The sequence below is a fragment of the Alligator mississippiensis genome, chromosome 2 (assembly GCF_030867095.1).
Source record: "Alligator mississippiensis isolate rAllMis1 chromosome 2, rAllMis1, whole genome shotgun sequence".
NCBI classification, from domain to species: domain Eukaryota; kingdom Metazoa; phylum Chordata; order Crocodylia; family Alligatoridae; genus Alligator; species Alligator mississippiensis.
Window position 1 is genome coordinate 15,771,937 of NC_081825.1, and position 13,150 is coordinate 15,785,086.

Consider the following 13,150-nt stretch of genomic DNA (forward strand, 5'->3'; position numbering starts at 1 on the left):
ACAACCATCAGCATACATACAGGCTTGGTGGTGACAGCCTGACTTGCACCATGGCTGGGAGTAATGATTGACCATCGCACGAATATGAGCCACCAGTGTGAGGCAGTGGTCAGCAGGGAATATAACATGCTGGCATGCATCAACTGATGCATCTTGTGTAGAACTAAGGAAGTGATACTCCCACTGTGCTCTGCACTGGTGTGACGGTAGTTGGAGTACTGTGTCCAGTTTTGAGTACCACTCTTTAACAAGGATGTGGAAAAACTTGAGAGGGTCCAGAGAAGAGCCGCCCATATGATCAGGGACTTGCAAGGTGAGCCATACAAGGAAAGGCTGAAAGACCTGAGCCTCTTTAGCCTAAAGAAGAGAAGGTTGAGAGGGGACTTGATAGCAGCTTACTGCTATATCAGAGGAGTGCATCAGGAGCTTGGTGAACAACTGTTCACTAGGGCATCCCCAGCGAAGACCAGGACCAATGGATACAAACTCCTAAAAGGTCACTTCAGGCTTAATACAAGGAAAAAACTCCTTCACAGTCAGGGTGTCCAGACTGGAATAAACTCCCTGCAGAGGTGGTGCAATCACCTACCATAGAGGTTTTCAAGAGGAGACTAGACAGTCACCTTGCTGGGGTCACTTAACCCCAGTTGTCTTCCTGCCTAGAGCGGGAGGGCTGGACCCGATGATCTGCAAGGTCCCTTCCAGCCTCTAACAATGTATGCATCTATGAGAGTGTGTAGGCCCTGGTAGTTGCATGAGGCAGCTTATGCGTTTCCACTGCAAGCAGTTGCTGTTAGCATTGTCCCTTAGGGGTTACCTGTTTTCCCTTTGTGTATTACTTCTCCATGCAGTGTGATTACTGTGCTTTTGTTGATTCCAGATGTAACTGTTAAGATTTATGTAATCGTTTAAGGTTTCCCTAGGTCCATATATATGCAGGGTGGGTTGTAAGTTGTATTTTTCCTTGTGAATTTATTTAATTCAATATTGTATTATAAGATGTTTACATATTGCCTTGTTCTGTTGGCTACTTGGTCAGCAGCTAAAATGCTGTGGAGGATCTTGTGATTATCACTTTGGATTTAAGTGGCTGCTATGCCGATGTGTGGCTTTGTATTTCTGAAACCTTGTTTATGTACTCTAACCATTGTTTACTTATTGTTGGGTCCCATTTAGTGAACCATTGCTTAACCTGGTGCCACTGTTGCTTGTTCACTTGCCAGCAGCCTGCGCGGCTTGGGAGTGTAGAGGCTATACCCTAATAAGAAGCCCACTGGGAGTCAAGGTTTACATTGATAAAGTGCCTCTGTCTGTTATATCCACTTTATTTCTGCCTGTGTATTTGAGTAATAAGATTTACTGCTTTAGTATTATAAATTTTAAATAGTTCTTGGAAATATGTATATGTTTAATAAGTTTTATGGGTCCTAAAAATAAAGTTCTGTAAATAGTTAAATTCTACTGGGTCACCACAGCCTCTGCTCTGCTCTGCTCTGCTCTGCTCTGCTCTGCTCTGCAAGGGAGGAAGGTGAATTGGCTTAGGCTAAGCAGCCACACTGCCATGGCGCACACACATACCTCCTAACATCCCTTCAATTGAAGAGGGAAGACCAGCCATGTACCACCCAGTTACATTTATAATGCCACTAAGCATGTCAGGGATAATGAGGGTGCCAGCTGAAGATGGACCATGCAGAGCCTCATGTTGCTCAGCATCTAAGACCACAGTAACAACTCAAATTCAAGAGTACACTATGAAGACTAAACTGCAGCCAACTAGAAGCACTCACTCTTGATTATGTCTATGTGATACATCTGCAATTTCTTCCAGATGTTTACAGCTTTACAAGGGATTAACTAGGCAAAAACAGAACTGGCAACAGAAAAAAAGTTTCCATAACAATAGTTTTTACCAAACTAGGATTTTGCCTAAAAGTAAGTCTTAATGTTATTAGATTTAAAGTGTTTTCTAAATCTTTATTAAAATATAAGAACACGACCTAAAGCAAGAGCAGTATTTTCAGGTACACTGGATATTGTGTAGAATGATGAGGCCACATATCATCCAGAAACACTAAACTCCTTTATAGCATATGTATACATGTTGTATTTACAGCATACCCCACATTTTCTAAAACTGTATCTTGTGCACTGCACGATTTGTTTCTTTAAACTCTAGTAATTAATTTGTATTCTACACTAAGTGTACTTCTAAAAATAAATAATTCATTTTTCACTGATTTTACTTACCTAGACGTTGCCTCTGCAGAAGACTGGCGATGGTGATTGGTGGTCTTGTTACAGATGACTGTGAGGAAGGTGGTGTAAATGGATACAGCTGAGGAGTTCTGGAACTGGGAGTATCCCACATGCCCAGCCTACTACTCTGTGATCCATAAGTAGGAGTAAAGGAACATCCATTATATGGTATTCTTAGTGGTGTTGACCTATTAATGAAGTTAAAAGGTTGACAGAATTTGAGACTATTATAATCCTTCAATAGATTTCGAAAACAGTTAAAGAAATTGTCAAAGCTCGTATTTTAATGGAAAGTTCTATAAACTAATCTGCACTAAATTATAGTCATCTTGCAAAATAGATTGTCTTCTTTAGAAAGATAACATACAAATACAGTCTTTGGACTGCATGGATACAGATTTATTATGAAGCCAGTCCAAATTTAGATTTCACTTTCTTTTCAAAAGTTGTAGCACCTCGAAAAGCACGAGCCGCATTTAGTTACCTTACAGAGCCTGGTATGCTATTCTGACTTGCTGCTAGTCCATCTGATTGAGAACCTTTGTGGGAAACACTACCTATAACAAATTATAAGTTTAAATACAGTATTAAATATTAGGTACATTTTATTTAAGGCATCATTTTGGAAACAAAGGGAAGAATTTAGCTGACAATTTGACTCAAATTCATCATCTGGTTATTCCAGATAAACTGTGGTGGAAAACCCTGCTGACAGAAATGTAAGGAGGTGGCCACAGCTCCTCTTATAGGAGCATTATATATATTAAGGGTCAACATAGCCATAGAAGTGCTAGATAAGAAGTGGGCACATCTACAATGTTTATTTATATTTTTCTACAGGAACAGCTACAATTCCCCAAAAGGACTGAAATCTCTCCTATCTTTTGTGCAGAACTCCAAAAAGCATATAAGGATTTTTGTGGGTGATATTTTTTACTGGACCAGTGGTACAGTGATACCCTAAAGTTTGGCTATTTCTCACCCAACTATATAGTTAGTCTAATAAAAGACCTTTGCTTCTCCCATTTTTCCTGGACCATCACAGCTACAATAACCCCCCAATGCTCCCATAAAGGTGAAACCAATTCCTGAATTTCTCATAAGTGAAACCTTCAAAAACTACCTGGTGTAAGATGGTTTACTTTGCACCTTTCCTGCAACAATTATTCTCTATTTGGTCCAACATCTATAGTAGGTTTTTTCCCTTCTCTTATTCATAAAATATCATTGAGCTGCTTCAATTCTGCAGTTATTATTCCACCCATCATTTCTTAAAAAAACTCTTTTTAATATGTCAAGAAATGGCTCATTGTTCTGATCTTCAGTTTTGTAACACTATACCAGTGTTACCAGCTTGTTTGGACTCCCTAGGATTTGTCCACTGGAAGCATCTGTTTTCTTTGGGCTTGAATCTTCAGCATGCTGAGCACTTAATTATATTAAAGTTGTACTCACAATATTGATACATACTTTGAATGTTTGTTTATATTTAAGCACCATGAAAAAATGTTTATCTTAGACTGTGAGTATTTTGTGATTTGTAAGTTTAAAAGCAAAAACAAAAGCATAAGAGGATATAAGTATTTAAATCAGATACAAAATAGATGATAAAATATTTATGGCTTACTGAGAAATGGGAGAGAAATGTATGTATATTACATTTACAAAGAATGTGTATTGCATACAAACCAATAAAGAACTGAAGAATCTGGTCTTTACCTTTGAAAAACTAAACATGTACAGGTTTCCCTCACTTTATGCTGTACATGTGTTCCTGGAAAACAGCACATAACTCAATTTCACATAAAAGGAACCCACTTTACAATGTAACAAATAGGGATACGTGCCAAGACTTTGACTGTACTGACCCCAGACCCATTTCTCCCACTTTTACAAGACAATTTTGGTACTCACCAACAGCAGACAGTGCACACAAGCACAAGGCACTATCATGAGGATGGCAACTACAGAAACACATGTTGCAGACAACAAGCGAGGAGCACAAATCCACAAAGGAGACTATATTTCGGTGCACATCACTCCCGCAATGCACCACACAAAGCAGCTGACCGTGGGCTTCCACCACACTGATCACGTAAGAGTAAATTTACCTCACATATAACAAATTTTTGGTATCAAAAGGGTCATCACATAAGAGCAAATTTGCATGTACAGAACCCGCATAAAGCGAGGAAAACCTGTACTTAACATTCAGCAGGGGAGGAACCCATTGAAGCACTGGGGTGTTGATCCCTGCTCCAGCTCACTGAACCACTTAAAAGGGCTGGAGTAGTGTAAAGGGGCCATAAGAGCTTAGGTTAGGAATTGTAGAAGCCTGCCATAAGGTTCTCTCTTGAGCATCTCCCCGTGAGCACTGATGTAGGAGCATCCTGTGCCTAGCCAAGGGTCAAAGAAGCATATTATTAATGAGGTGCAGCATGCAGATTCAAGGAAGTGCTGCAACCTATAGAAAAATTCAGGGTGGTTGTTGTAACACAGTGGGCCTTCCAGGGTTGTCTAATGTATGTCAGAGGTTTTGCTTAACTTCCAAAATAGTACAGTATTTTGTGTAAATAGTCAACATAGCAAATCCCTGGTATCCTCACCCTACCCTTGTGCTGTAAGCGATGATCTCCAATGAAATGGAAATATTTGGTTCCCATTCTGGACCATCTTTGTTTTGTCTTACTTTTAGGCAGAAAGTTGTCTTGATGATATCAACTTGTACTGACAGGTTCAAGAAAGGCATGAGCTTTCATAGGCAACAGACTCCTTTTTCAGCTGCTATTATTTATTATCATCTGATGAAGTAGGCAGCTGTCTACAAAAGCTCATGCCTCTCTGAACCAGTTCTCCTAGGCTATCATCTAAAAAAGTAAATTGTTGTCTACAAAAGCTTATTCCTCTATGGACCTGTTAGTCTCTAAGGTGACACCCTGCTCTACATTCTGCTGACTTCAGATTAATGCAGCTAACCACCTCTCTGGTCTTAGTTTTAGTTTCATTACCTCTGCCCCCCTACTTCAGATGTTTAAAATAAACTTTGTGTTTAATAAATAATACTCTAATCAAATAAAACATCAGTGTTAACCCTCTGTTATACACCACAATTAAATCACATCTGTTCCTGACACGACATTAATCAAATTGTTGTGCAGCCATTAACAGTGGTTCTTCAGCTAACATTATTCAGGTTATAGGAGAAGAGGACAGAGCAGACACTTTTTTCATTCATGTTTATTTACTGTTTCCTCCTCACTGGACTGACCTTTACATGATACCTTCCTTCCTAGCTGTGAGCAAAAAAGGACTCTATGAAGCAATTAATGTCTATTTAGCAAATCACTTAAAAAATTAAAAGATAATAAATTACTGTATTTTCTCAACACAGCTCAAATTAAAATACACACATTATTTTAGAAAGTCAGAATGAAAAAAAAAAAACCATAATTTTTCCAGAGTTATGGATGCATAGAACAGGGGCAGAAACTAAGTTTCTGCTGACTTATCCTCACTTTTCTGCTTAGTTAAAAGGTGGAAACTTAGCTGCTACTAAAGCATGGAGTCCATGGGTGGGTCTATGATTTTGAAAAGCTCTGAAGAGTCTCCAGGGCTGTGAAATAGGAGAAGAGAGATCAGAAGCAGTTAGCGGTTAGAAAAATTGTCCCAAGAAAGGTTAACTTGATTAGTAGGACACCAAGAGCATAACAAGGACAGACAACTGTTAACATGTGCAGAGTGAAGAGCAAGGAGTTATTAAATCAACTGAATCCCACAGCTGTCTGAATAGTAATGTCACACTGACTGAACTGTGGGGTAGTAACTCAAACCAGGGTATTTCTGCTGTGGGCAGATTAGCTTCCCAGTTTATGACACAGCTTGAGGGGAGGGAAGGGAGGCTATGTTTTGGGGGGGACAGTGCATGTGATATATAAGTAAATATGATATGACTATTGTGGAATTTACTTACCCATACGTCCACCTTGAGGAGGGCTTATCAATGACAATCTTGCTGGACCAGTCACTGTCTCAAGCTAAAGGCATGGAATATTATTAATAATAGAGAAAAATGTGTTTTTTATTTCATTAAGGTATTTCAGAAAGTCAGTTATAATGCTTTTATAAAGCATGAAAGTAAAACATTTTAAATACTTTGATTCATAGATGTTTGAGTCAGAAGGGACCTCAGTAGATCATCAAGTCCAACCCCCTGCCCTGGGCAGGAAAGAGCATTGGGGTCACATGACCCCAGCCAAGTGCATGTCTAGCTTCCTCTCAAAGACCCTCAAGGAAGGGGAGAGCACCACCTCCCTTGGAAGCCAATTCTAAATTCTGGCAACCCTTACCATAAAGAAGTTCTTCCTAATGCCCAACCTAAATCTGCTCTCTCAGTTTGTGGCTGTTGTTCCTAGTCACTCCAAGGGGTGCCCTGGTAAACAGAGCATCTCCTATTCCTTGCTGGACCCCACCCCGCCTATGAATTTATATTGTTCAAATGTCAATCTCACTCTTAAAAATAACTTCATACATATCAGTATCTGTTATCTAGCATTCATGACATTAGAATACAGGGCAGGACACTGACTTTATTTTTACAAATAAATCTTTACAAAGAAACTTTTACCCCAACCAGGATATAGAAAAACTGAGTTTTATATATGTAAAATGAACTCACTTTCTTCACTGGGAAAGGTACAGGATCAATCTCCATCTCCTCCCCCCTGGGAATAGAAATCAAAATATATATGTATATTATGGGAAATATATTAAAATCAAATAAATGTATTGAAAATGAAAAATATTTGTCATATTTGTCACAGTACTGTGCAATAGCACCAGCGCACGGCTTTTCAGTGATGCTAACTGTGCAGTAGTCAAATATTACTGTGCAGTAGGGCTGTGCAAAGCTTCAGTCGCTGATTCAATTTAGAGGAAATTTGACCCGATTTGGAGGCTGAATCTCCGAATCCAAATTGAATCAGGAGACCCATTAATCTCTCCGAATTGAATCATAGATTTCATAGACATTAGGGCTGGAAGGGACCTCAGAAGATCATCGAGTCCAGCCCCCAAGGGGCAGGAAATTAGCTGAAGTCATAGGATCCCAGCAAGATAAGCATTCAATTTACTCTTGAAGGTGTTCAGTGTAGGTGCTTGAACCACCTCCGGTGGCAGGCTGTTCCAGACCTTGGGGGCTCAGACAGTAAAGAAATTCTTCCTTATGTCCAGCCTGAATTGGTCTTGCAGCAGTTTGTAACTGCTTGACCTCGTCATCCCTTGGGGTGCTCTGGTGAACAAACGTCCCCCCAGATACTGGTGGTCACCCCTGATAAACTTATAGGTGGCCATCAGATCACCCCTGAGCCTGAGCTTTTCCAGGCTAAAGAGCCCCATGGCTCTCAGTCTGTCGTCGTAAGGTCTCTTTTCCTGACCTCTGATCATGTGCATGGTTCTTCTCTGGACTCTCTCAAGTTTCTCCACATCTTTTTTGAATTGTGAGGCCCAAAACTGGACATAGTACTCCAGCTGCGGCCTCACCAAGGCCCAGTACAAGGGGAGAATGACGTCCCAGGATTTGCTTGAAAAGCATTATCTTGTGGTCAAAGATGACCCCCAAGTCTCTTTCTTCCGTAGTGCTAGCCAGTGTAGCACTGCTGAGCCTGTAAGGATGCTGCAGGTTTTTCCTCCCAAGGTGGAGAACATGGCATTTTTCAGTGTTAAACACCATCAGGTTCTCATCCGCCCATTTGCTAAGCCCGTCCAGGTCAGCCTGGATCGCCCTCCTGTCTTCTCGTGTGGATGCTTTGCCCCAAAGTTTGGTGTGATCGGCTAACTTGGCCAGTCCACTTCTGACTCCAATTTCCACATCATTAATGAAGATGTTGAACAATATGGGTCCAAGGACAGAGCCTTGGGGGACCCCACTGGTCACAGGGCACCATGACAATTGACTTCCATTAATTACTACCCTCTGGGTCCGACCACAGAGCCAATTTCCCAGCCAGCGGATTGTGGTGGACCCAAGGCCACAATAGGCCAGTTTCACCAAGAGGTGATCATGGGATACCAGATTGAAGGCTTTTTTGAAGTCAAGATATATGACATCAATCTCTTCTCCCTTGTCCAGGTGATAGGTCACCTGGTGGCAGAAGGAAATGAGACTGGTCAAGCAAGACCTATCCGCAACAAAACTATGCTGGTTATCCCTCAAGATGTTGGCATCAGCCAGTCCATTAAGGATGGCCTCTTTAATAAACTTTTCTAAGATCTTCCCCAGGATAGAGGTCAAGCTGATAGGCCTATAGTTTGCTGGATCCACTTTCCTCCCTTTCTTGAAGATAGGCACCACGTTGGACTTCTTCCATTCTTCAGGCACTACACAAGAGTGCCAAGAGTTTTCAAAGATCCGTGTCAGTGGCTAGGCTATGATGCTCACCAGCTCCTTGAGTACCCTGGGGTGTAGATTGTCAGGGCCGGCTGACTTGAAGGTATCCAGCCTCTCAAGGTGTTCCTTCACGAGGTCAGCATTGATGGAGGGCAGGAGATCTCCCTCACCTGGACCTCCCTGTCCTGTAGTGGGCAGAGGCGTCCCATGAGACTGATGAAAGACCGATGCAAAGCATCCATTTAATAGGTTGGCTTTTTCCTCGGTGCTAGTTGTCAGTTGTCCCATCTGGTTCAGCAGGGGTCCAATGTTGCCCTTGATTTTCCTCCGGCTCCCCACATATTTGAAAGCCTCTGATTTGATTCAGAGAGATTCGGAGAGATTCAGTGCTTCGGACATTAAAATAGTAAATAGTAACCAAGGGCCAAATTCTATTCTGTGCAATCCCACTGATGGGAAACAGGTAAGAATTATGACCTTGATTCAGTAATATTTAGGCATGTGCTTTACTTTAAATGTATTTTCCTACTGAGATTAACAGAATTATTTTTGCATTTAATGTTAGGTATGTGCTTTAAGACATTACTGAATTGAGGCTTATTCCAGGAAAATAGTAATATTTACTGCTTAGTTGGAATCACAGAATGAATGCACTGATCACTGCAAAGGGTCTAATTTCTTCTCCTTTATTTCACTATAGAGGGGAAACTAGATGTCAAAATTAGAAAATGCATTGTTATTGATATTTGGATTCACCACCAAAAGGATACACATTCAACTTAAGAAATAGGTACGTGTAAATTTAAAAGACATTGGATAAGTGATAATTGCAAATCTTTTACCAGTCTTAAAATTTATACTGAAAATTAATGGATCTATACCTACATTTCAGAGGTTGATGGGTGATTGAGATGAAGAGAGTATGAAGAAAATGCATTCTGTTTTGCTGAAGAAACTAAAGTAATTAATAAACCAAAGGTAAGAGCACTGTTACTATCAGTGATTTTGCATTTTATATTTAATATTTTAAAACAGTATTTCTCTTACTAGCAACTGGATTTCTACGTGGAGCGGACACTGATGGTCTAGCAGTTTGTTGAGGTCTGATACTAAATTCAAAATAAAAAGGAAGACAGAATATAGAGTAAACAAAAAAGTTTGCTTAATTAAGTAGTTTCTAATTATCAAAATTCAGTTACCTATCTATAGTTACCTATCTATAGTTCTTATTATAATACTTCAGTTCCCCATAAGACAAAGAAATACATATAGTTAGCTATAAATAATATCATATGTGTGTAGCACCCACACGCACATTTAGTTGCTGTATATTGTGTTTTTATGTGGGCAAGATGGCCCTCTCACATGGAAAGCTGGGGCCTGTGTCTAGGTAAAATATGTAAAACCCTCTGGCCTCACTGGGCAGAGGAAGCAGGGGATTCTTCAGGCAGAATAAGAGAAAGATTTCAGTGTGGCACTCCCTGATTGGACAAGGCCAGGGTGATGCCATGCAAACAGAGAACAGTTAAGAAGCTCTAAAATGTATAAGCACTCACCATCTCATAAGTAAACTAGCATTTGTTTCTACACGTGTGTCATCAGCAAGAAGAATATCAGGGAAAGTGTGGGTCCCTTACTGAATAGGGGAGGCAACCTAGTGTCAGATGATGCGGAAAAGGCTGAAGTATTCAATGCCTTTTCCGCCTCAGTCTTCACAGGCAAGGTCAGCTCCCACACTACTGCACCAAGCAACACAGTTTAGGGAGAAGGTGAGCAGCCAACAGTGGTTAAAGAACAGATCTGGGACTTTTTAGAGAAGCTTAGATGTGTCAAAGTCCCTGGCTCCCACAATGCATCAAAGGTTGCTGAGGGAGCTGGCTGATGTGATTGCAGAGTCACTGGTCATTACCTCTGAAAACTTGTGGTGGTTGGGAGAAGTCCTGGATGATTGGAAAAGAGCAAATATAGTGCCCATCTTGAAGAAAGTGGAAGAGGAGGATTCAAGGTACTACAGACTGATCAGCCTCACCCCAGTTCCTGCAAAAAAATTACAGAGCAGGTCCTCAAGGAATCTCTTTTCAAGCACTTGTAGAAGAAGGTGATTAGGAACAGTCAGCATGGATTTACCAAGGACAAGTCCTGACTGACCAACCTGATTGTCTTCTGTGATTAAATGACTGGCTCTGTGGGTATGGAGACACCACCAGCGGAGGTGATACATCTCGATTTTAGCAAGGTCTCCAACAACATTTTCACTAGCATACGAAGGAAGTATGGGTTGGGTGAACGGACTGTAGAGTGGATAGAAAACTGGTAATTAGTCTCAAAAGGAGCCCACCAACACCAATGACTCAATGTCTGGTTAGCAGCTGGTAGGGTCTACTTAGCAACAGGGGTTGGTCCTAGGACTGGTTTTGTTAAATATCTTTATCAACAACTTGGAAGATGGGATGGCATGGACCCTCGGCAAGTTTTCAGATGATGCCAACCCGGGGCGGGTAGTAGATATGCTGGAGGGTAGGGTTGGGATTCAGAGAGATCTTGTCAAATTGGAGGACTGAACCAAAAGAAATCTCATGATGTTTAGTAAGGAGAAATGCAAAGTCCTTCTTAGGATGGAATAATCCTATGCACCGGTATGGGCTGGGAGTTGGCTAGCTAAGCAGCAGCTCTTCAGAAAAGGACCTGGGGGTCACAGTGAACAAGAAGCTGAGTATGAACCAACAGTGTGCCCTTTTTGTGATGAAGGATAACAGCATACTTGCTTGCATTAGTAGGACCATTGCCAGCAGATCAAGGGAAGTGATTATTCCCCTCTATTCAGCACTGGTGAGGCCACATCTGGAGTACTGTGCTCAGTTTTGAGGCCCCCACTACAGAAAGGATGTGGACAAATTGGAGAGAGTCCTGTAGAGGACAATGAAAATGGTGAGGGGGTGGGGCATGTGACTTCTGAGGAGAGGCTGAGAGAACTGCATTTATTTAGTCTGGAGAAGAGAAGACTGAGAAGAGATTAATATCAGCCTTCAACTACCTGAAGGGTGGTTCCAAAGAGGAGGGAGGTAGACCTTTCTCAGTGGTGGCAGATGACAGAACAAGGAGTAACGGTCTCAAGTTGGAGCAAGGGAAGTTTAGGTTAGATATTAGGAAAAACTTTCTCACTAGGAGGGTAGTAAAGCCCTGGAATTGGAATTGGTATTGGCAATTTAATACTGATCTGATGTAATTCACAGTTAATCATTTAACTTAACAACATAAAAAGGGATCTGATCTTAAATTCTTTAAATTTCCCAGGAATCGGAACTTGTGGTAGAGGTGATATCTTTTGTTAGATCAACTAGATTTTTTTGCAAAAAAACTTTAAATTTCCCATCGAATTATTTGCCATAAATTCTACCTTGTTCTGAGAGTGAACAATGCAATAGCTTGCTGCAGAATCTCCATAACAAATCAAACTTCAAGTTTCTAAGCCTTACTATTTTTTTATATCAGAATTTAAAGAGAGAAAGAGACATAAATTCTCTAAATAGACTTTTGCCTGGCAATCAAACTCCTTGGCATACCTCAAAACTCCTGATATTCAAATTCATATTCTATCTATCACTTCAGAAACTCACCTGAAATTATTGCAAAATAATATAGTCTGGACACTTTCCTTTATACCAAATTATATTTTTTAATAAGGGGGGAAAATGTCACTAATCCAGGTTAAAACAAAACTTATTTCTTAATGATTAGAACCATTATATAAATAGACTTGCTGGGGCCAAGTTCAGATGTGGTTATAGAAAAAAAAATCAACTTTCCTTTCCTTCATTAATGCAGTAATGACCAAAGGTGAAACTCCATTTAATTTATTATTTGCTTGTTTTTAGCTACCAAATGCATGCACAGTGCTTTAGTATAGTCTCAACTGGTTATTAGAATAATGTTCTGCACTTTGATGCAAAGAAAAAGGGATTTTAATAAGGTATCCTTCTGCACCCAAATAAATCTTATTTTCTTACGCACATAATATGACATTCTTATGCCACACACATTGTTTTTTATTGGAATAAAGACACAAAAGTTTGGATGTTCCAGGTTTAGAAATCCTGCAAATTCACTTTTTTCAAATTTATACCATGTCCCAAGAAATCACAATGCATGTCTGAAAGTTTGCTGACTGAATGAATGCAAAACTACTCTGTCAGCATGTTAAGGCTAGTAAATATTGCTGAGACTGCTCTTCTTGCACTAATTTCAACCAATTTAGCAATAATGTGGTATATACTGCAAATCTGCAAGCAGAATACATGATGATTCATCTGGCTTTGAATGCCATATTGCTGCAACTAAGACAGAAGAATGTGCTAATATCCCAGCAAAGTTCTCCAGGGTGTCTCTCTAGAAGCAGAGAAAGTCACAGTTCCCTGCTTACAGAAATGGGCCTCCAGCAATTTCTGAGAACCCTGGAAATTGCTGGGGGCATATCTCTGCTAACAGGGAACACACTGCCTATCAACC

At 40.5% G+C, this 13,150-nt stretch overlaps 1 protein-coding gene across 1 annotated transcript in view; it reads right to left on the minus strand.

Annotated features, from left to right (window-relative positions):
- RNF212 (ring finger protein 212) overlaps positions 1-13,150 on the minus strand; it is a 31,683-nt gene that overhangs the window by 5,266 nt on the left and 13,267 nt on the right. The window contains exons 6-11 of the mRNA XM_019477608.2: positions 9,692-9,753; positions 9,530-9,599; positions 6,935-6,980; positions 6,230-6,293; positions 2,744-2,816; positions 2,251-2,447 (exon numbers count right to left, since the gene is read on the minus strand). Of these exons, the coding sequence (XP_019333153.2) occupies positions 2,251-2,447; positions 2,744-2,816; positions 6,230-6,293; positions 6,935-6,980; positions 9,530-9,599; positions 9,692-9,753 (512 nt within the window). The remainder of the gene's footprint in view (positions 1-2,250; positions 2,448-2,743; positions 2,817-6,229; positions 6,294-6,934; positions 6,981-9,529; positions 9,600-9,691; positions 9,754-13,150) is intronic.